Below are 24,420 nucleotides of genomic sequence, written 5' to 3'. Positions count from 1 at the left end.
GACACTGGCAAGGGGTTCAGGATTATCTATTAATTATCTGTGCATTTCTTTCTGAGTTAGAGATAATACAGAACAGACAAAATATTGCAATCAAATCTCCTTCTCTGCATTTTGTGTGTTCTAGGTGACCCAGAGCACAACTCCCCAGCCCATGGAGGTGTGTGTCTGTTGCCTAAGAGCCACCAGAGACAAGCTACCCAGGGGCCTCTACACTGTCAGTGTAGCCCTTCACAGCCGTCTAGGGGGTCCAGCTTTGGCCTGGTGCAGCAATAAAGAGCAGCAACAATGGGCGGTGTCCACTGAGCCAATCGAGCATCGGGGTCGCTTCTATGACACTGACCTGCACGTTAACCAGAGCCTGTTCATGGTGAGGATTTTTTGATGAGATGTTAAATAAATGCAAAAATAATTTTACATGCTAAAACATGAATGGTTAGGATACTGTTAAAAAATATAAAAAATATGGTACTGCACTAAATATTTGGTTTGCAGTTTGTTTGCAGGTACCAGTGACATGATGCTTTCCTGTACTGACACTAATATGTTTTTATTCAACAAGGAAAGGACAGAATCGGGTTGTTATTTGTGACTGTGCAATTTTATTTAATTACATATGATGCCTGGGAAGCTGCTTTGAATATTTCTTTTTTTGGAATAAATATGAAACATCTTTTATCTGAAAGCAATTTTGACACTGAGGGACCCTGGATTAAAACATGTTCACTTCCAATGACATGGACAAAGCCTTTGATGTGAAATTCAATGGAAAAATTTCATAAAAATGTGATTTTAAAAACAAACAGTCCTCTCAGATAAAAGCAAACAATAAAACATGCTGTGCTAATATGACAGAACCAACCACACTGCATGTTTAGTTTTTGTTTTTGCCACAGTATTTCCAAATTCCTCTTTCTGTTTTCCATGGTTTCATCAGTTGCAGTGAAGACGGAGCAGTTTCTAGATTGAAATGGTTATGAGAAGTTATATTGCTGTAAAAGACGGCATATGAAAATATGCCACACACAGCCTCTAGGTTTTCCTCTGGGGGATCTCCATATGAATAAAACAACAACTTTTCAAACATGACATTTAATCCATGCATGTAAATCAAACCCAAGATCAATTATTCATTTATATAAGGAAGTAATGTTTTATTGGAATGAAAAAGAAGTACAAATGCAGTGAAAAATTTAGTGTCTTTTCTGCATGTCTTTGAGCATCTGTAACAACGTGGGGCTGGATCGGGGGGGATAAAGGAAGAAATAGAAAAGTTAGGCAGAATTGACTGAAATGTAATATTTCTGAAGAGTATTAAGAATCCCAACCTCCATTTGCAATCCATAATAAAAGACTAAACATTTTCACATTTGGTCCTCTTCATGAAACAACACAGTAGATTACATTAGATGAAATCTATGCACATTTCACAGCCACTTCCCTAAACCTCTTGATATGAGGGAAAACATCTTCTATAGGAGCTGTACTAATCTTAAAAAACCCACATACTTGATTTGGATGGTCCATATTGACCAGTGGATTAGAAATCTTTCTTTATGTTTATTCATTGATGATGTGTGCACAGTACAAACGATTCACAAGAGAAACCTTAAAACAGAAGCCACTAAATCCAGTGTCCCTCCTGATCCCATAGAGTTTTGTACAGGCTCAGAAAGGGCTTCTTCAGTGTTCTGATGGCAACTCTAAAGGCCTTAGCTGGAGCATTTTGCACATGTGGACACTGTCAATGTGCTGGTGGGCGTATTTACTGAACTAGAGCATCCTGATAATATTGTTTCCAGCTCCCATCAAACATAAAGGATTGGGTAAAAGCTGGCATAAACTGAATGCGGACCTGGGATCTGATTCAGAGGTAAAAAAAAGGTTTAAGAACGGCATGGTAAATGCCTCATGTCACTCTTCCTTCTCTCCTTTCCCCGCCAAACACTCAGCTGTGCTTTATAGACAAACCTGTTGTTGTTGTCCTCATTGATAGTGGTGGAAGCGCTGATCAGATTTGTCTGAGACTATCAGGATTGGCTTGGATGTTTTCTCTCTCTCCCCTTGCCCACACTATAGCGTGCGATTTCAGGAGTGCTTGCAGTGCCTTCTAAGAGGAAATGAGGAATTAGTGATGGTAAGGGGAAGCCAGGAGCTTATTTTCCTTTCCTTTCCTCCCTCTCTCTCCCTATTTTTTCATTCACCCTTTGTTTTGTGTGTCTGGGTTTGGATTTAGAAAGAAACAGTGCAGTTCAGTCGGAGATGTCTTGGATATGCTGGCAAGTGGGAGCACTTGAGAGGAGTCAGGCTCACAGTCTTTGTGCAGTTTTTGAAATTGGGAAGAGGCATACAATTCCACATTTTAATATTAAAGGGGGAAGAAGAATGAATGAATGAAGAAGAAAAGAGAGAAGAAAGATGAAAGATCCCAGGAAGTCTGTATGGACAGCCATGAATTTGCTCTTGTTTTTTCCCCCTTTTTGTTTGTGTCCTACGTGTTGGTCGTTGAGGAAGAACGAAAGAGTCATCTTGCAGAATAATGGTCACTATTTACTTCTTGTGTGGACACATGCACTCTTGTGAGATCAGTGAGATCAGTCTGTTTTGAATTAAAGAAGATATTTTGAATGGTATAAGTAGCTCCTCCAGCAAAGGAAGTGAGAAAACCTCTGAAGCACATTCAAACCTCAACACTTCCCACATACACATACATGACAACAAGCGCACATGTCTACATACAAGCACCTCACACATATTCACTCGCACATGCACAAAATTACTATTTATGCAGGTCATATTTCTTACAGTAAATGAATAATATGAAATATCCTCAATATCCATAATCTGTGATATTATGCCATAAATTTGTGTCCTGACTCAGACACTACTACCCATCATTTCACAGGTGCATACCAAAAGCAGATAGGAGGGAGTGGGGTAGGAGGGATACACATGATTTATGTGTTAAAACAAGTCCCCTGCGTTTTCCATTACAACTAATAAAGGAATAAAATATTTCCACCCAGTGATGGATGAAGTGGCACACACCTCACTGTCAGTTCATTTTTTAAGCAAAACCACTGTTCTCTGGATAAATAAGAATGTATGTGTTTGCCATCAACTGCTAACCACTAACACTTTTTGCTTTGTGCAAGACACCCTTAATGTCATTAGTTTGATTGATGGTGGCCTCCCTGCATCGTAGAATTCAGTAACTGTCAGCTCATAGACTACAACGACTCTCGACTTCCCCTCCACCCTGCGTTAGATGCCAACAGTCTTTATCATTCCAAAATCTCCTTTTTGGCAATTTGCCAAGTTGGACGGATAAGAATGGCAGTTAAGTAGGCTCTAAAAAGAACATGGAAATAAGGTAAAAGAGGATTCAAGTCTAGGATGCACATTTAGTGGCTGCCTGGGGGCTCCTGTCCTTTGTTACCCTCTGTGTGTCTGTTTGTCTTTGCCTGTGTGAGAAAGTCTGTCTGCATATGTGTGTGTTAGTGTACGTGTCTGCAGGAATGTTCACCTGAAACTATATTTTTCCTTTATTTCTGCAGATCCTACCTGCAGCCTGTGAGGTTGTCCCATCCATGGTCATGGTATTCCAACTGATCGCACTACCCGGACACAGCAGCCACATCAGCTCTGTGCTGGCCTGGGGGGCATTTCCTGTTAGTGGACCAGGCCTCAGTCATGTCCACGGCAGGTGTGTCAAAGGCAGATCAAAGATTACTGTTGGATCTCAAAAAGTTTGTATTTTGAACAGTATATATTTTAGATCAATACACTACTATGATTTCCAGCAAAATCATCACATGGAGTGACATGAAATTAGAATAAATCTTCAGATTGAATGCCAAAAAGTAGTCCAATATGTTGAGTGGAATGTGACTATTACCGGTTATGTGTCATTGACCCAGGTTCAAAACCCCTCTGCTCAGGGGGGAGCCGAACACACAACTGGACCAGTTTAAAAAAATTGAAGCCCTCATCTCCTCTGACCTAGACCACTGGCTGTGCAACCTGTACTTCCAGGTGTGTGTTTGTGTGTGCATGCATGCTTCTTTTAAAGATTCTCATCTAATCTTATTGTATTTTTGAATATGTTATATTCATAATTGTGGGCAGGTATGAGTTATGGTTAAACCATATGATTGTGTATAATTGTGTATATGTGTGCGTGTGTGTGTACATGCATCTTTTCCCTCACTCTGACCCTCCCCTATTATTTGGGAGGCAGGATGGTGGATCTGGGTAGATGGGGGGTTGGATTTTCTATGATAAAAAGCTTTTGTAGAGCTATTGGAAATTGGCCCCAGAGAGCAAACAAGAACCACATCTTTACCCAGCAATTCCGGATGCATTTGAGCTGATGCATTGATTAGATTAGTAAACATCTTAATTGAATTAAAAGCCAGAACAAAGCTCTCTGTCTTGGGTTTGTCTCTTTATTTGTCCCTTCGACTGTGACATGTTGTTTTTATTACTGCATTATCATTACTGCATTATCATTGCTTTGATTTCATATTTTTGTGCATCTTTGTGAATGTACAGCACGATAGGACGTACAATATTCATACTAGTCTTAATTAAATTATTTTATGCCATCATAGCACACGATGACAAATACTAATAGTTGGCTATGTCTGCAGTTTGATCACTAACACCTGTAGTTTAATTACACACATGCTGTTTTCCCACAAACACTGGTGATGCAATGGAATGATATGAACATAACTGCTGATGACATTAACATGACGAGGTTATATTAATGTTCACTCAACCCATATGTAGACCTCTCTCACTCTCTTGTTTGTGGTGATTCAGGTAAATAGGCTCCCTTCCGGAACTTCTGGGGGGTCCGAGTGCTGCATCACCCTGTCGTTACTCCCTCCTAACCCCCCTGTCATGCCTCAACCTGAGGTCCATATTGAACAAGCCCAAGGCCAACTGCCTCTCCAGCCCCAGCCCCGATCACAGGCCCAGCTCCGTCCTCAGCCGATTCATCCCCAGTCCCAGTTATACCCCCAAAAGCAGCGGCATGCAAGTCCCAGCAGCAGAGCAGGAGAGCCCGCTGTGGTACATTCTCACCGGGGGTCTCCTCTCCACCTGTCAGCTGATTCTGCTTGCTCTTCCTCATCTCTGCCAGGTAGGGGTCTAATGTTAAAACCCCCGACTATGCCACAGTGGGGAGAAAATGTCACCCTAATGTCACAAGCACTGGGATAAGAAGAATGGCAGGCCTCACTTACAACAGTTCTCCACTGAGGTGAATGTGCTTGAGGGTAGGGTTGGGTACAGACAGTGGGCCAAGCTTGACATACAAAAAATGTTTTCTCAGTTAGATTATATGCAAAAATTTAATAGATACACTGTAGCACTGATGTTAGTTCAGGCAAATGTTTGAGCAGCAAGCACAGCACTTGTAACAAATTCAGATAAAGCTTTTTGATAATACCTTTACTTAAATAAGTAACAAACCCTCTTTGGTATGATGACACGAAAACCATTATACAAACTAATTAATTGACAGCATTTTGATTATTTTAATCATTAAATGTAGATTTTAAGTTTCAAATTTTTGTTATTCTTATTGTTGCACTGAAATATATGTTATGTTTTAAAGCTATTAGTAAGGCAGTTTTTTTGTAAATAGGCTGTGGTGGCACATTTACATTCACATGACTGCTATTTAATCCATTCAGTACCTAACCTAAGCTAAAATACACAAAGCATTTTGACTTCGCACACACAAATAGTTGTATTACCTTGCCATTACAAAAAGGTGTTCTGGCTCAGACACAATGTGGTTGTGCTTAATGTGACGATGCATTGTGTTACATTCTAAAAATATACATTTTTGAGTTTTAATTTCAAATAGAGTTCTGTTTCTGCCGTTTAACTATCCATCACATGTTTCTGATTACCGTCTTGGAGTCGTTATCTGTCCCATTATCTACCTAATACTCAAGTTTCAAATGTTTTGTATCACTTTTTTCCAGTGGCACTGGGAAACAGAATGAAATGATTTTAGATAGCAAATGAACTACTGCAGGGACTGCATAGTGGACACTGGTTAGTGTTGCTTCACAGAACGAAGGCTCTTTTCTGTGTGGAGCTCACATGTTCCCCCCGCATTTGCACAATTTTCCTTCGGGTGATCTGGTTTCCTCCTACAGTCTGAAGACTAGCAGGTCAGGTTGATTTGAGACTTACATTCCCAGGTGTGAATATGATTATGTTTCCATGTTTTAGTCCTGTGATGGACTGGTGCACCTTTGCTTTTCTTTCAGTGCAAGCTGGGATAAGCTCCAATATGATCCTGAATAGGTAGAACTGTGTCCATCAGATGCACTGATGAACTATTCCGATGTGGTTGCCATGCCCTGTGGTGGTTGTCATGCCCTGTGGTGGTCCAAGCAAAGTCATCACCACAGTTGCAACCACATCTTGAGGTGGCTAATGACTTCTGTTAATAGCAATAAGAATCCAATTCCTTATTTTAAAAACATACTACTCTTTTTTGCAACCTAGTCTCAAGTCATCCAACATCCTGGCTATAGCCAGGAATCAAATACAGGCTCATTTGGTATTGATCTACTACAAAGGCAACTGGCTAGCTTCTTTGTTATTAATACATCCCCCTTTTTTTCCTTTTCTTTTTTTTTGCACGCACAGCTCATCTTTATTTAACAGTCCTCAAAAGTTTCTGGGGTGCTCTGCTTTAAACATCACACAGGCTTTTTAATTACAAATGAGTTGTGACAGGTCTGCTGGGTAGCACCCTGGCCCATTTTAAACGTGATGCCGGCTGACAGCTTGGCAGTGTTCTCCCAGCACTGAAACATGTGGAAGAAATTGGTCTTTTACATTTCACAGCTTGTCGCTTCCTCCGCCGACTGACCTGTGACCCCCCACAGAGATCCTAACGCCCACAAGGGAAGTGTCCCCAACGAACTGACTGCCTTTCCAGAGAGAGAGAGAGAGAGGGAAGGAGGGAGGGAGGCACTCACTATGGGAGATTTATGTTCTGCCATGCAAGGTAAAAGGTACCAGGTCTTTCTTCAACACACCCGGCTGCTTAGTCTGGCACACACACTCTTGCAGCCAGGTGAAGAGGTTGCTTGGGAAGTGAACCCGATCCGTAAGTGAAATAGCGGATCAAAAGGTGTCCTGCACATCACCTCATCCACGCCGTTCCCTAAGCCAACCTGACGTTTGCGCCTCATTTGCATACAGATCCGTTCATTTTGCATTACCTCTGGAGCGAATTATGGCATTCAGATGGGGGAGATTACGTCAAGGTTGAAGGAAGCGATTGGATGGACAACTTTAACCTAGCCAAAAATGGATATCCAATTCAGCACAGAGAAGAAGAACAAATTATCCCCTGTTCCTCAGTCCTCTGTCAAGTCTGGGGGTTTCAGACATTTCCTTCCCATTTCATGCCTCTCTGTTTCTGATGTGTGCTGTGTGGAGATCGCTTTCTCTGCGCATGTGACGCCAGGATTTTCCTCATTACCCATTTGTCTCAGAATCAGGACAAGTATACGGAGACCTCTTGTCACTGCGATAACGTACACACAGCAGAGCTTGACAGTGAGACAAGAAGTTTGTATTCCTGAGGCCTTAAGTTAATTAATCCCTGTAGAAAAATCACAGTGTGCGGTGAGGTGTCTATTACAGAACAAAACCTGACATCCCAATCCAAGATAGTAACTCTGACAAGTTTTGATCGAAAAATCTGAAGATTATACTCAAAGTGCTGTTGTGTGTGGGTATGGGTGTTTTTGTGCTTCACATTCACTTGCTATTGGTTGGTAATAATTCTCATTTACCTCAGTTGACTTGTCCAAGCATAATGGAGTGAGGGGCTTTTTAACGTAGAGATTAGCTAGAGGCGCACTGGGTTAAGTGACCTTTCACATTAACTGAATGATCCAGTTACATTGGGTTTGTTTGAACCCAAATGACTAATTAGATTAGTGTCTTGTTTCATGATCGCCTTTAGTGGATCACTGTGAGCACGCAGATGATTCTGCCATAACTGTATCACTTCTTCATTTCTCTTCATTTTTATTTTTTTTTTAAATGCATCGTAACATCCATCCCCTTGAGTCCCTATGGTGATTTCGAGGATTCCTCATCTAATGTCTTCTTTGGAGCGCTGCCCTGCACTTTCAGGATGTGCTCCCCTCCAGGCCGGTCCCAGTCATCAGAGTTTCAAACCACAATGTTACATCATACCCTCTCAATCAGTCCCACTCTGCATCCCACCGATTAATTCAACAATGTCCGGATTCCAAATGGATGGATTCAACCTTTGAAGCTTGTTTGTAGAGATACACATGTAAACCCTCACAGTGGGTGTGGTAAACAAGCCTAGAGGAGTGCGCATGGGGGGACAAAAACAGAGCATATGGGACAAATACACCCAAAGGTGACACTGTCTTGCCTCCAAAACGCACTGAAAATCCACAGTTTTTGTGTGATAAGACAGTTTTAGCCTATGTGCGGTTCAGTGAACATGACAAACACAGATTTAATTTTCAAGAGCTGCACACTTCACCAATGAGAGGGAAAAAGTCCACACACATATCTACATATTAGCATTCACTGGATATCTGTTATTGTCATTAAAGTGGATTGCAAGAAAATAAACTCTTGTGTGAAGCGACACCAAATCCTCACAGTATCATAGCAACTTTAACACAAATCCCGACATGGACTCAGGGGTAATCCGTGAGTCACTGACCTTTGATCCCTCTGTAACTTTGGACCAGTCATCAGGCAATTAGGGGGCCTAGGTGAGCAAGATCCGCCATCTCAGCCTAGTTGCATCTCACCGGTAACACAGCGATGGGGTCTCAACAGTGTTACGGCCCTCAGGCTTTTCTCTTTCCTTGGCCTGTTTTTGTGTGTAAGCAAGAGAGAAAAGAGGTGTGTTGAATTAGGCCGTTGTGAGGTACACTCATTTGTATTTCTACCCTGGAAAATGTTTATACATGTATGCAAGTGTCTACATATTAATATCTTTGTTTATATGCCTTTCTGTGTGTGGGTGCATCAATGCAGCGTATGCACTGGATGAGTATGTGTGTGTGTGTGTGCTGGTCTTAACACAGCTCAGAGCGCACAGGGGGATAACAAGGAGTTTGTTGTTGGCCTTGAGTGCCCGGAGAGGCTGGAGTTGTGGCAGCTCCAGCGCTCTGAGTTCACAGACGTAGCCCTTAGCTGTCGAAGCTGTCGATGATGTCGAAGCTGCCGATGCTGCCTCCACGCTCATTCTGGTTCCACGGCTTCTGCGCATTAGCAAGTGGGGCCCAGTGTAACTGATGTTGGTTCGTCACCTGTGTGCCCTAGATGTGTGTGAACGCGTCGTGCCGCAGATAAACATACAGCTCCTCTACGCTACCCGTGAATCCCATACAATCTTACATATGATTAACTCAGTTTCGGAATCAATGTCTTACACTTGCTCATGAATAGAAATGTGAGAGGTTTTGCCTCAAAATCTAGAATCTTCAAGTATTTTCGTATGTGTTGTGTGGTGTGTGTGTGTGGTTGTGGGGTGGGGGGGGTTCTCCTCTGTCTGTTTAGATATAGGTGCCTAGTGTTTTTTATTGTGTTGCCCAAAGCGGTGAGGCTGTGAGGATGGGCGTGTTTGTTGTGTCAGAGCTAAATAGATGTGCGGTGGAACAAGCCACTGTAGCTCCTCTCTGGACAGCCTGGGGGGGTATTCTGATATGTTCCTTGCCGACTGCATGTGAGAGGTGGTTTTGTGATAATTAGTCATGCTGGTTGCTAGTGGAAGACACATCTGTTGGTAAGACGGGCCGATGACATGTTCCTAAAAAGCAGTCCCGCTTCCGGCATCTGGGCCAATGGTGGGTTCATGCAATATCAAAGTTGTTATGTCTCAGTGATGCCACGGCAACACACACATACCTTGCTGTAATGTAATATTTGGTCAAGTGTACATTTACTTTAGATTAGAAATCACCTATTAAAACAATGAACTATTTGAATGACAAATAGTTGAATTTGGATATTTTAAAACTTAAAAATGCAGATTGTATTTTCTTTCTGGGTGAATACAGTCTTAAAAACTAAGAAAGTGACCAAATACATATTTTGTGTATTTGACACAAAAGGGTCTCTGACTTTGTGCCTCTTGATGCGCTCCATCTCCCCTGTGCTTTTCCATTCTTTCCATTTTATCATGGCAGTAATTTATTTATTTATTTTTTTAATGGACTTTCTACACTTCGAGTGTGTAAAAATATATTTCCCTCAAGTCCAGGCATTAAGATATGTTCACACCATGTACAAAAGATAATAGGTGAACACAAAATTGAGTATACAGTTATGTAATGTCGTGAAATTATTTTATCCTTCGCACAGAACAAATATAATTATTACCTTGTAACTGTAGGCTCTCCAAATGCTTACCAGCAAAGCAGTGGTAATTAAAAACTACATCTGTGTCAGGATGAAATTTCAGACTTCCTTCAAAATAGCAGTGAGCAGACTCTTCTTGCCATTTAAGGACATTTAAGCTGTCAGACGGATTCCTGATGTGTTGCCTATATTTAAGTTATTATTACTGATATATTTAATCCTGCAGCAAGGGAAAAATTATATCATCGCAGAGGTTTCCATATGTATTATATAGATGTGACTGGTTCCACGGGGGGAAAAAAGTTTCACATAGTGAGATTTTTACATGTATCAAGCTAAGGTTTACTTAATTACAACCTCCAGGCAATGCAGGAACCCTTTTTTAAATTCTGTGAATGTTAATATGCTAAATAATGCAGATCTCCGACTCTTCAAGCATGAGACACACATCTGGCGGCTTACCATTTAAATTACAGCAAAAAAAAAGAGTGAGACAGATAGAGAGAGAAAAGAAAAAAGAGGGTTAGGATGAAAAATACTTCAAAAGTAATGTTCCAAAGAAGAGAAGAATGGGAAAATGTATTACAACCAAACTTAATTTCTTTTTTGATTTTTCATCTTTTCTAATTGCATACATTAGAGCGTTCAGGCTGGGAAGGTTCAGCTCTGAGATTGTGGGAGACAGAGATGACTGTGCAGTGGGAGCTCCATAAGTTAACACTCCTACTTCTCTCTGTACAGAGTAAAACCAGCCTTTGTTTCTTTTGCAAGTCTCCAGATAGTATAGCAAAACATCTTCACTACCTGCCCAGGAGTAGAAAAACAAGACAAAAGCAACACTTGCAGTGTGTTCAGAAATGCATTATGAGTATTTTATTTGATTCCTTGGTACACTGCAAACAACATATTTATTTTAAGGTATTTTTCTTTTTCTTATCTAAGTGTCATTACAAACCTAGCATTTTACCTTAATTTAAAAATCATTTTACACATGAAACCTTTTAGTTTTTAGCATTAAAATATTCAGAATGTATTTTTTCCTCAATTTCCATTATTGCTTTTCTAGTTCATCAGTACTTTTAACAACTCATAATCATTTGGATTGTGTAATATAAATATTACTCAGCCACCCTTGATCCTCACTATGATTGCCAGATGTGGTTTGCAAATGAAAACAAACATGAACCTTTCTTTCTTTTTCACACTCACATTGCGCACATTACTTCTCTTTTTTGGGTTGCAGGGAAGAATTTCTCCTCGGGAGCCATTTCTGGAAACACGAGAGAGAAGAGTGATCCATGCAGGCAGAAAGCAGAGGGTGGGATTCACTACAAGGTAACACTGTGATTTAAGGGAAACTCTTCCCACCCTTGAAATGAGCACTCTCACCGCTTTCCCCTTCCCCTTCCCTTCCCGCCCCTCTCTGCGCCCCTGCACACACCTCCCCGGCTTATTATCTGAGATTTGTCAAAATACATTTCACACTAACAGGTATTTTTCAGCCTTCAAAGCCAGTTTTGATCTGCTTGACAAGCCAAAGCAGCTCAAATTCTGTGAAATCAGCAAAGCCAGCCAGGCCTCCCTTTTTTTCTCCAAGCCGCTCTAAACACGCCTCTTCCTGTGCTACAGAGGACTTAAGCTAAATTAATCAAAGCCGGCATGTTACCTGCCATACTTTGAAGTGGTAATTGCAAAATTACTCTGTGTGCTGATCTGGCATTGCTGTCTCCCGGTCCGCCCCTGCCATTGTGCCTCTGCTGCGGCCTTTTGTTGTTGTGATGTTATTGTTGAGGTAGTTAGATGCCTATGAACAAGCCTCCATCTGTCACACACGTATACACATCCTCCCCTCCTACCTCTCTCTTCCATCCCTCCAAGTCTTTATTCTTACTAACCTCCTTCTGCTGATGTACAAGAGGCTCTTCAGACTACCATTAATCAGTGATGACCTGTTAAATAAATGAGTTTGTTGATATGAGGTTTTATTTCTCTGCAGCCTCTGTAGACCATGTTTTTTTTCTTCTCCTCTTGGCCCTATCTTTAAAACCTTGCTAACTCTGTCAAATGTCGTGGTGTGGAACCCAGTTGTCTAATGATTAAGTGGAGTGATCTCCAACCTGCCCCAGCCTGGGAGCGCTAGGGATCAGATTTCAACCCTTCAACCTGCAGTGCAGGCCTAATTAAAATGAATTTTCTCCAGGCGACCACTTTGCCCACAGGGCAGGAATCCTGCTATATACGGAATCCGCTCTTAAGGTATTGCATTAAATTTATTGTGGGGAGACACCAGAGAACATTGCGGTTTATATATCTCCTGCATTTTTTCTCTCTGCTTTTCTTTGCTTGCTCCTTTCCACCTTTTTATTGTGATCATCACTCTGGAATCCAAGCTTGCTTTGGCAAAGATTGCCCTATGAAAACGGATGGAGCTTTTATGGGGCCCTGCCCATTTACTACTTCCAGGGCCTAGTTTATCTCAGAGGGAGAAAAAGGAAGAGAGAGGGAGTAAGATGGAGGAGAGGAAAACATGAAAAAACTGAAATGGAGAGAGGTAGAGGGAGACGGGGTGGAAGAAAGAGAGAGGTTGCTTATTCCAACTGTGGATCTCATTAACATACATCAGTGAGTATTTCACAACTTCAAGCAGAAAGGCACTAAGCCCACCCAAGGGCAACACAGGCAGGGCTGACAGGGCCAGGGAAAGCAAGCCGTTAACATGTTGGCGGCTTAACAAATAATATCTGCTCCCAAGTACCTTGGTGAAATATTTAAAACCCCACTTCCTAACTCCATTTGACTGTGTTTATGACGATGACAGTAAACGACTTGTGTGGAAAAAAAACAGTGCCAGCTGCTCAAATATCACATATTTAACGCCACCGTCACTGTACGCATGTTTCCCAAATGAACTCAACTTGAATGATGGCGTGCCGTATGCGATTTTGCCGTCATTCTTGTCTCGTGTCAATTGAGGCGCGGTTGAGATATAGGAGAGGCTCCAAAGTGCCACACACACTGTCACTGTCACCGTGTGCATCCCCCAAGATAAATTCAGAGGCCTGTTTCCTGCTTTGATTACAAATGACATCCGCATGTGTTCTCCCCGATTTCTGCTCCTCACAGAAGAAGCCAATCAAGAAGACAAATAGCTGCGGCCCCAGCATGAGCGGCAGCGGCGCACCGCCTCGGCAGGCAGACAAACAGAAGATGCAGCCTTCAATGGAGAACCTCTCCACGGAGGAGATGGAGGAGTATACATTCTCCCTACAGTAAGTCTCACCACTCATTATCCCGCCTCAGTCTTGCAAGATTCAAATGTAGAAAAAAAACAAAAAAAACAAAAAAACGTGGGTGACAACTGGTGCTTCACAGACAGTGATGAGCACGGCATCGCTGACAACAAAATGTGCCTAGAACACCTCCTGTACAGATATAGATATAGTAGTCACATGTCTTCCAAGGGAAATCCTAACTAAATGGAGTTTGCATCTGTTATAGCTTTAATCTTGTATAACTCAATTGTAATTTGTCAACATAAACAAGTCACAGAAGAAATTTTCAGAGCTTGTGGCCTGATCTGTCCTGTAAAAAAGAAAGTCATACTGTGTGAGAACTTATAGGGGAAATTATACTAACCATAAGAGCTTACATTTAATAATTATACTTAAAAAGATCCCCTTTAGAGCCTAAATCAAACCTGAACTTTTTATTAACATGAGCTTAAATGTCTAAAATAAATAATAATAATAATAATAAAAAAATACATTTGAATTACAAAATAAAATTTTAATTTGTGGTTTACAGTTTTAAGACAAAACAATCAGTTTTATTCCAACTAATTTGGTTTGTAACAACATTGCATATGTAGCCAAACCAAACATTGCTCAACCTCTATTATGTCACTATGTGGTTTATTTGTTTCCTCCTCCTCTGCACAACAAAATGCAACAAAGGAGGTTTGGAAAAATTTGTTTTCCTCCTCACCGTGGCTTACAGCAATTGATTTTAATGAGAAAACGGGGATATATGAAATATAAACAAAGCAGGAAGCACACATTTTCAAACACCTTGGCCAAATGTGTTAAAAGCAACAAGGTGCAGCACTGTATGCCCATGGAGCATCGAAATAGGCTAAAAGCAAAATTGCTTATTTCAACAAAAAAGTCACAGGTATTTGTTTTTATTTGAACGTCAACTAAATTAAGGGGAGGGGATTACCACACACACTACTACACTGGGGGGAGAGGGAGAGAGACAGAGAGAGAGAGAGAGAGAGAGTCTCTGTGTGTGAGAGAGACAGAAAGAGAGCTCTCCCTGGAGATTTAAAAGTACCCATGTTTCCTCATTTCTGGGAGTTGGTAATTTATAGCTGCTGGTCACATATTAAACAAGATCAGAGACTACTCCCTGACATCTTCTGAACATAGTGGGGGAATTCAAATGATTACCAGCGTATCCTGCCAACAAATGACGACACAGGGACTATCTTGAGGGAGAGTGAATACAAAACGAACACAGAGCCCAGGCAGGCAGCACACAAAGGGACACAATTAAATGGTTTTCACGATTATTCATAATGCCGTTTTTTACCTCTGAGCAGTCGCCGGGTTCCGTGAGATGAGACATTTCTGTCAGTTATAGGTACGGATTGTATTGAGTTGGAGCCCTGGCGGTTCCCTGATGCCCTGTGAAGGTGCTGCTGCTATTGATTTCATCTTTACAAGCACACACATTACAGTATCTCTGAGCTAAAGGCTGCTTTTTTTTTTGCCCTCGCGTAATCAGAGCATTAGAAAGATACGGTGCCAGTGTTGGCTTTCACAATGAAGGTAAAGACACTGCAGTGTCAAAGTCATACCCTCACCCATCTCTCCCACTGCGCTGTTTGACTTATTCTAGGCTTCTCTACATTACCTGAGGACTGACAGAGACGCAGACGAAAGGAATTGTTTACTGTTTTTTTATTTTATGTGCTGTAGTGATGTCATCTCTATCTCTTCTGGCATTTTGAGAGCTCCGTTTGTATCTTTGTGTGTGTGTGTGTGTGTGTGTGTGTGTGTGTTCATATGCATTTTTGCACGTGCGTGGGATTGTGTTTGTGTTTACATGTACATCATTTCTTGTGCGCGTCTGCATACAGTATGTGTGCGCAGTGTGCACGGATGTCTGTGTATACATTTTATGTGGGATGAGGATTCATACTGCAGTGATTGAGGGATATTACTGCCATCTATTGAGCCACGAGAGACTGAGCTCATTGAGATTTTTATAGGGCGTCCCGACACAAATGTGCAAATCAGATGCTCATGCATTATTAAGCAAACACTTAGAAACAGTAAGATTCAGTTTGGATTGTCTGAGAATCACAGAAAATCTTTAACACAATGCATTCATTTCCAGAACGTCACAGTCAGGAACACTTTATTCACAGAGTAAAATAAATGTAAAGCAATGTATTGGAAGGAAGCATTGTCCTTGTCTTACAGAGCTCCACACTATGTTCACTATACATACTTATAACAAATATAAATCTCATGTATGTACATTGCAGGCTGTGACTGCAGGTGTGACATTAAAGTCTAACTTTATGTTAAGAACCCAACTATCTAAAAATAAAATAATATTGTTACACGTATGGCAACTTACAGTTTAAATGAAGGCATCTAATGACAACAAGTTGTCAGTCACATAAAAGTTATATTATTATGTTATCACCTCATCTATTCAAACTAGCATAACTACTTAGAAACACATCTTCTGGGATGTAAGTGTCTCTATTATGTATGATGTTATACATAAATCATATTTTATATTTAAAGTTTTTGTTTCAGTGGGGCCAGGATCAGCCTCTGTCTGCATTCTTGGAGTTAGTAATTTGATTATTCTTTTTTAAATTATTTAAAGTTCCAGGTTTATAACCTAAAAAATCTACCCCCTTAAAAAAGAAAAAAAAGCCCACATGATATATGGAACCATAATAACCATAAACCATAAATTACAATTTCAAAGACAACGCTGTGCACCTTTTACTGTAGGTATTGACAATTGCAAGTCAATTCTGGGCAAATGAAAAAGACTATGAAAACAAGCCAGGAATGAATCTTCTTTCTTTCTTTTTCTTTTTTTTTTTTAGTTCCTATGCTGCTGCTATCTGTTTGAACATGCATGAAAGACTCCTGCCGACCTTCCAGTTTATTTGATGTCTACAAGTGTAATCTTAACCACCTTTTTTTCTCACAGAATAGCACTGAGCAAAATCAAAGCACCTGATTCAATACGGCTGTTGTAATTCGATAGGGCCAATTTAATGCTTTTGGATGGTGCGGCAACAACTTTAAGAAAAGATAAACATACTCAGACTGAATTGATTTTACACCTTTGAGGGTACTTTAGCAGTACCTTACTACTTTATAAGTTACTGTTGCTAGCTTGCATTCAAGCTCATCATATTTTACATAAAATCAAAATCACTGCGACCTAACAAATACTTAAAAGACCAGTGTAGAATTTAGTGGCATCTAGTGGTGTAGTTGCAGATTGCATCTCCCTCGCTTCACACTCCCCTTTCAACTGCAAAGGAGAAACTATGGTGGCCACCCCTAGAGCCAGGAATCTGGATACAAGGCTGAGAAACAATGATTCTTATTTTCAGGTGATTATACACTGATGAACCATATATGTTACACACTGGACCTTTAATAATGAAGAACTACCAGATGTTTGAAAAACGGTTGTTACTAATAGAGATTTAGACTTTTCTACATCCATGATTATTGTCAATTAGCTTTAGTATTGTGTCTCATCAATGTCACCCAACTGTTTTTTTTCCTACTCTGGTTTTGAGGAGAGAAACCTGTTTTAATCAAAGTCATTCTCACATAGCAATTAGATCTAATTAGTCCAATTATCAAGATTCTAATTACATTGAAATATACCCCCTAAATCTCATATCAATTATAGTATGTATGACTTGTCCTGATCAGGAGACATGAAGAGAGAGACAGAGTAAAGACAAAGCTGGGTGGGAGGTAGAACAGTAGAGCATCCACATCCTCCGGAGGCCAAATGACTGCAGAACTGACTCCATCTGTCCCCAAAGCTTTTACTCCAAAAGACTGTATGGCCATTTGGGGATAAATGTCACTTAACCTTTTGTTTTTTTTTTCATATTCAGAGCTATTTTGTTACTGGTTATGATGTTATGATTAGTTACATCCTAGTTTTCTGTTTCAATTAGCTGGGTGATGAGTCAAAATAAATACAGTTTCAGCATTTAGGTTAGAGCTAGTTATCAAACACTGCTGTTGTGTCTGGATTAAAGCTGCTGAAGAAATTGCGCTGGAAATAATTATCACCTGTATTAAAATCCGCCCCGACCTTTGGTAGTGCATTCACTCACATGCCAACTTGTGGCAGGCAGCGTACACAAACACACACACACATACACGCACAGACCTGCACATTATGTTACTGTAGCAGTGCAGCATGGCTCTGTAGGTGCACCGGCAAAACATGCACGCACGCACACATGCACAGCCTGTTCTTGTTGTGGAGTCAGAGGGAACACACTGACCTAATTTCCCCCAGTTAGCTCGCCTCGTTGGGGACCAACAATCCTCTCCACCCGTTTCCCCCAACCGAGCCTATCGGAGCACTCACTCACTGTGTGTCTCTGTCTCTCTATCTTCCTGTGCCCTCCATCTGTTGGAGTGTGTAGTGTAAGATTAGCAGTAAAGTGTACAGCTATATTGTTCAGGGCTGCTCATCTCCATTGGTCTATGGTACTAATTACACAGGATCAGGTGCATAAAACATTCAGAATATCCACCCTGCAGTGTCATTCCATTGCAAAGCAGAACCATCATGGAGAGAAAGAGAGATCGGCCTGCAGTTACAGACTGGGAAAGAGAGAAAACCACCTGAAATAACAACTAGTTCCAGGCTGTCAATCCCCTGCATACTGCAGCTCCGAATCACAACTCAGTGCAAGGGTCAATCAATTCTGATGTAATGCTGGTAGGAGAGGTGGGTGGAGATGGCAGTGCTGTTCACCCCTGGGTCTCTAGTGCTTTCCAGGGCTCTTTCCTGTGCTGAGGGGGCAGGAATGTGTCTGCGTGCGTGAACGCGCAAGTGTGTGCATGCATGTGTGTAAGAGAGGCCCCTGGCTACCGCAGCCCAAGTGCACATGTTAGGGTTTTCTGTGGCCAGACGCGCCCTGGGTCACTTCGGATTCCGCAGTCACACACACACACACACAATCAACGTGCTGCTTCCTTTATGGAAATCAGAGCTGTCAGCTCCCTGACAGGCTAATGTTGCAATATGATTGGTTAATCTGCAGTGATGTGGGTGTCAGTCAGAGCTGACTGCGGTCCCATTGGTGGTCCGGGTCAAATTGATGTGTTTCCCACAGACACGTAAGAGAGAGGAGGGGGGGGTTCAGATAGAGAAAAAAATGACAGGAACTATATATGAGGGCATATGAGCGATTGCGTGTGATTTGTGCGTGAGAGATTGTGTGTGTGTGTTACAGAGAAAGAGAGCTAGGCCAGAGGTGACACTTCCCTCACGCTCTTCTTTTTTCATCTGTAATCACTTGTTCCCCAGTCTGACATAAACATCTAAAGAATATCACAAAAAGTCAACAAACAGCTCCCCAAGAATTTAAAAGTGGATTTTTACATGCAGATACATATTAGCTAATGCACCGTAGCACAAACATGCACTAATGCACTGTGCCCTGTGCAAATAAATATGAACTTTTAGGAAAACATCACTGACAGGCAACTCTAATAATATAACTGACAAGTTGTAGATGTCGATGCAATCAGAATTTGATTCACAGCGTGTATATTTGTGCATACATGGGCATGATGTCATCAGCACCTATTTTAGCCATGTCCAGTTCAGAGCATGCTTGATTGGTAATTGCACTGACACCACAGTTAATAGTTTGCGTTTGTCTGAAACTTTATTTGTTTGATATATCATAAGATATGAGTGACATTTTTAAAAACACACTCAAGACAAAACCCTGAGCCCATGCATGGTGTTTTTCCACAGCCTCATCCGAAATATTTTTGTAATTCTTCTTGCATCAAGGTTTAATCCTTTGGTCTAAGTGTTACAGCAGCTCGGGATATATTAAAAAAAAGCTAAAAAGACAAGTGAACAGTGTGATTCTGGAAAGTAAGAGAAAAGGGCCAGTAACAGTTTGGCCACACCATAAAAACAATAGTTTTAACAGACAACAGGCAGTGTTCATCCAATTGATATAATTGAAAAATAGAGTGATTTAAGAGCTACAGATGTAGTTTGTTCTGTGACGCTGGGTGGCATTTCAGGTCATGTCTCAGCACAGAAACCCTTTTATTTCTTACTTTCTGTTTTCTTTGTCCATCACCCACTTAATTGCTCTATACATACACACATATTACACATAGTTGGTCTCTCTGGCTCGTAATTATTTCCTCTCTCCCTTTCATTCTCTCCCTCTCACTCTAATTCTGTCTTTATCTCAGTTTTCTCTGCCTCTAATTTTCTCCATCTTTCTCTCTCCATCCTTTCCTCATTCTCTCTCTGTCTCTATCTCTCTTGTGACAATGTCCTGCAGTTATGAGGCAAGGTCAGAGAAGTGAAATCCATTTAAATACTGATGCAACTCTCTTGAGGCACATACTCAGCCTCCGCAGCACTCCTCCCTGTACGCCTTACCCAAATTGATGAATGGATAGATCTCCTTAGAACATTTATTATTTGTCCTGCATTAATCATTAGATGTACTATACATCTGCTGGCGCCATGTTTTGACTATTTTCTCACTGCCCCCAAAAAAAGTTTATAGAGAGAAAAACAACCTGTTCTTCATTGTTGAGGACTGTGGTGGTAGTTGTAGTAGCTGAGTGTGTAACGAGGGCCTGGGAAGTCCCTGTGTGTTTGTTGATCCCAGGTGCATCTGCATTTGAAATGTTTCCACCCTAGTTTATAGCGCACCAAGGGACCTGCCATTTCCATGTTTTAATCCCCTCTCGTGCTAAGTAAGGCGCTCCATAAAAACGCCACATGTTGCATGGCAATGAAACAGCTACCTCATGTATACATCTAAACTATTCCAAGGTGTGCGTGGAGTCCAAAACAAATTTTTGCAGGAGGGGTTTGTTTGGCCAGTGCAGGAGTCACAAAGATGGATTATCATCAGATTAGAGTTCTGAAACACTCCTTCACAGGCAGTGATGTGATAATAAAAATGGTGTAAGCGCTCCAGCTGTGAGTTTCATGATCATCTAATACCACTCTCACATCTGTGTGGTTATTGATCATAATCAAAGTGTAGAAATTTGTATTTTTTTCTGAGTTGATTACATATAGAGAGATCATTTTGATGGTCATAACCTTAGAGTGTCATATTCCCGACTTTATAACCCCAAGTAGCAGTTTGGGTTGCCTTCATAAAAGGTCCCACATGCTGCTCTTAATAACCACCACAATGCTGATGTGAATATTTCTTGCCAGTCTCCCATTTGGTTTCACTTTAAATCGTGATATAATCAACAGTTCTATCAACTTGGGATTCTGTGCCAGCAATATATCCTAGCCACTGCTAGCCGATCAACAGCACAAGAGCACTTGTGGCCTTTTCCATTTCCCTTATATGCTTGCCTGCATGTGAGAACCTCCCTCACATTGTAAAAATGAGCAGCCAGCTATTAGTCAAACATGGATTCCTAATTAAGTGGAACATATTTTTTTCACTGCTTTTGATTATGCTCTCCTCCACTCCCTGTCAGCTGCAAATAATTCTGATAATTTGGTGGTGCATCGTTATACTATTTTAATTATATGATGATGGACTCCAGTTCTGCAGCTGAGTCACTATTCCATAATTCTCTTTTAACTACACCCCAAATACCTGCCACTGTGCTCCCATTTTGTCAATGAAACTCATTTATGTGTATTCTCGCTTTGCCAGGGTCTGTGTAAAAAACTGTGCTTATAAAGCCCCCAAATGGTAAGGTAATTGTTCTTGGAACAAATAAAATTAAAAAAAGAGGAGAGAGAGTGAGAGAGCAAGAGGGAGCACAAACTTAAATCTGAAGCAATTTTTTATTTATTTTTATTTTCAGTATAAATAAAACTTCTCTCAAGATGAAATAAAAATGACTCAATTATCTAAAAGCCTTGCAGGCATATGCTGCTCTGTTCAACTTGTTTTTATGCACACACATATTCAAGGTGCTTTGCAAAAATGATACTAGTTTAGTAACCAATGATTATCATTTAATACATCTTGTGGGAGCGGGTTTTCTTTGTGATTTCCACTTTGTGAGGTTTCATTGGTTCCTGAATTATATTTGCCCCACCTGTGCTAAGCCCTGCTTATATGCCAGTCATTACATAAACTCATGTGCTTCTGCGTAAGTGCAGTAAATAGACAGTTAAATATTAATGTTTCCGCTGTGAGAATGACCATAGCATCTGGGCTTGATGTAAACTTGGACTGGCATACATACAGTATGCACATTTTTTAACGCATGTTAATATAAAAACACATTGTCCTTACACAGGAACTTGTATGCTGTATGTTTTATCTGTAACCATATGGATATACGATAGCTGAGAGCTTAAATCATATAGTATATATTATCTAAACACGCAGATATTCGGAATGAGAATGACCTTTGATAATAATGGTAAATTGTTGTCTTTGGAAATTCCAAACAGCACTATCAAGGTCATTCAGTGTGTATATGTGTACATTATGTGTGTGTTGATGTATTTGTTTACTGGATACTTGCAGTGCATTTCATTGCTTTGACAAGGGCATTATCATAACGTCCTTCACTGGCTAACCTTTGACTGCCTGTAGATTGATCCCATAGGTTATTTATGCAAATATTAGACTTCTCTTCCCAGTGTAACATCTGCGTTCCCCAATCCAGCATTTTAGCAGTAATATGGCTTCTGTTTCTTTCATATTGCCTCTGACCTGCATTGTCATAAAAAACTAAACTCCTATGACTAAATCTGAGCTGTGAGTAAAACTGAAACTGATAAATACATACACCTTGGTATTTAGATTTAGTAATGTCTGTGCTCTGTTACAGTTGTACCAACAAGGTAGGAAAACTACATTTCTAGTTGTCACTTCATCATTAAAGATATGTTGCTCATGATGTTGTTTTGGGTTTGGGTTAGGCACTCTTAATTAGCTTTAAAATTTAATTAAAACAATTTAGATTTGAACTTGACATTTTGTTTGAATGTTCACATTGCCACATGTATACACCAAGTTTTTTTTTTTTTTCAATTATATTCAAAGCCTTAGAAAAGGAACTGGTTGTGTAACCCACATAGGACAGATGACAGATATAGTCACAATCCAAATAAAATGCATTATCAGCGTTCTTCAAAAATTAAATGTAAACAAAGATGTGGTATCTTCAGTCCTATCTCTTGACACCTAAGATAATCACACTTCCATAATCACCACAACACTTGTGCATCTGGGCCAAAACAATCACGTTATCTGTCAATCTTTTAAGTCTGTTTTCACACTGTATCTTTGCTTTCTCTATTTCCCCAACAGCAAACCATTCCTCGACTATGTGGAATAAGATGTGTGGTTTTAGCGCATTTATAAACAATGCCGGTGGCCCAAATAAGAAAGTGACAGAAAATAACTTAATCCTCAAAATAAAGGGATAAGTCCAATACTTTAAGTGGCCTTAGACTGGAGGGTTTAAGCCATCAGGGCAATGTGGAGGGATTCTGAGGGTTACCTTCACTCTCCTCGGCCCTGGAGCCTTCTCACCATAAATCTGCTATTTAAAATGTAACAGCCCACTGTACTCCTCTCCTCCCTCCGCTCCTCCATCTCTCATTACCCATGCCATCTTAAAGGTTTAATACTTGTCTGTACTTGCTTTTCACTTTGTGCTATTTTTAAGAGCACTGCTCCCGTTTTGCTGTCATGCAATACAACATTTAGGGACACAGCCTGGAAAAACCAGTCCAGGAGATGGTTCTTGCTCCAGTACTTGACAGATATATGCTAGTTAAATCTGATTTACGGGCTCTGGCACTCTGTGGCAATGTTTAAGGAGGATGATGAGTCCCTTTGCAATGTGCTTTGATGACATGGGAATGAACAATAAACATATCAAAAGATAATGAGGGAACAGCTTCTGGCCCAGATTTCACAGAATAATATAAACTACAATTAAAATATAGTATTATGTGCCAATGCATGCCTGTTCAAATGGTTAGTTTCATCTCTGGGCCGCTACGCCACATGCTATCAGTCGTTCAGGGGACAAGCTGTGATATTGGAATGAAACATCCTTCGTTCCTGCAAGATAAAAAGCCCACACCTCCACCCCCTGCCTTTCCCTCTTTTTCTGTATTGTACTTTTGTAATTGGAGGTGCCATAATGAAATCAATTCAGTGGTGATAACAGATTTCACATCTTGTTACCAGTTTCCTTTGGAAGAGGCCGCCACACGAAGACGTCTAAAAATATTCCTCTTTCATGCATCATCAATATCTTCATTATATGAAAGATGGGCGTCAGGTTGTATTTGCCATTTTCGTTTAATGCTACTTGACAGGGTAGCATCTTGCCTGTGTCTGTGACACACTGCTTTTTTGTCTACTCTGTAATTCCACTTTTGCAGACGTGTGGAAAGCAGTTTTAAACCACATAGTGAAGCAAGCCGTGATAAAGCTTGGAACAGAATGGAAGTGCCTTTTTTAAAATCACAATAGGGAAGCAGAGACACACATTTGCTCATACATTATCATCTTTCTGTTTGCGTTACACTTCAAAATCTTGCATAAACACACATTTGACACTAGAATTGCACACTTTTCAACATCATACGGTCACAGCAAAACTTGCTTTTTGTTGCAGTGACCTGAAAAGCTATTTTGGCAACATCTCCAGTAAATCGTTATTGTCAAGTATATCTTCTTTGCTTCATTTAGTAATATCCTCTAATGATTCAGGGTAGTGACTTTAAAGT

At 40.6% G+C, this 24,420-nt stretch overlaps 1 protein-coding gene across 1 annotated transcript in view; it reads left to right on the top strand.

The window, feature by feature from the left end:
- The window catches only part of ofcc1 (orofacial cleft 1 candidate 1), a 106,293-nt gene that overhangs the window by 50,453 nt on the left and 31,420 nt on the right, over window positions 1–24,420 (top strand). The window contains 6 exon segments of the mRNA XM_035656580.1: window positions 125–367; window positions 3,555–3,703; window positions 3,918–4,032; window positions 4,825–5,146; window positions 11,642–11,733; window positions 13,522–13,667. Of these exon segments, the coding sequence (XP_035512473.1) occupies window positions 125–367; window positions 3,555–3,703; window positions 3,918–4,032; window positions 4,825–5,146; window positions 11,642–11,733; window positions 13,522–13,667 (1,067 nt within the window).

Source organism: Morone saxatilis, unplaced genomic scaffold, assembly GCF_004916995.1.
Source record: "Morone saxatilis isolate NCDOM2014 unplaced genomic scaffold, NCSU_SB_2.0 Contig0, whole genome shotgun sequence".
Lineage (NCBI taxonomy): Eukaryota > Metazoa > Chordata > Actinopteri > Moronidae > Morone > Morone saxatilis.
The sequence above is the reverse complement of the archived record's forward strand: the minus strand, read 5'-3'. Positions and strand labels throughout refer to the sequence as shown.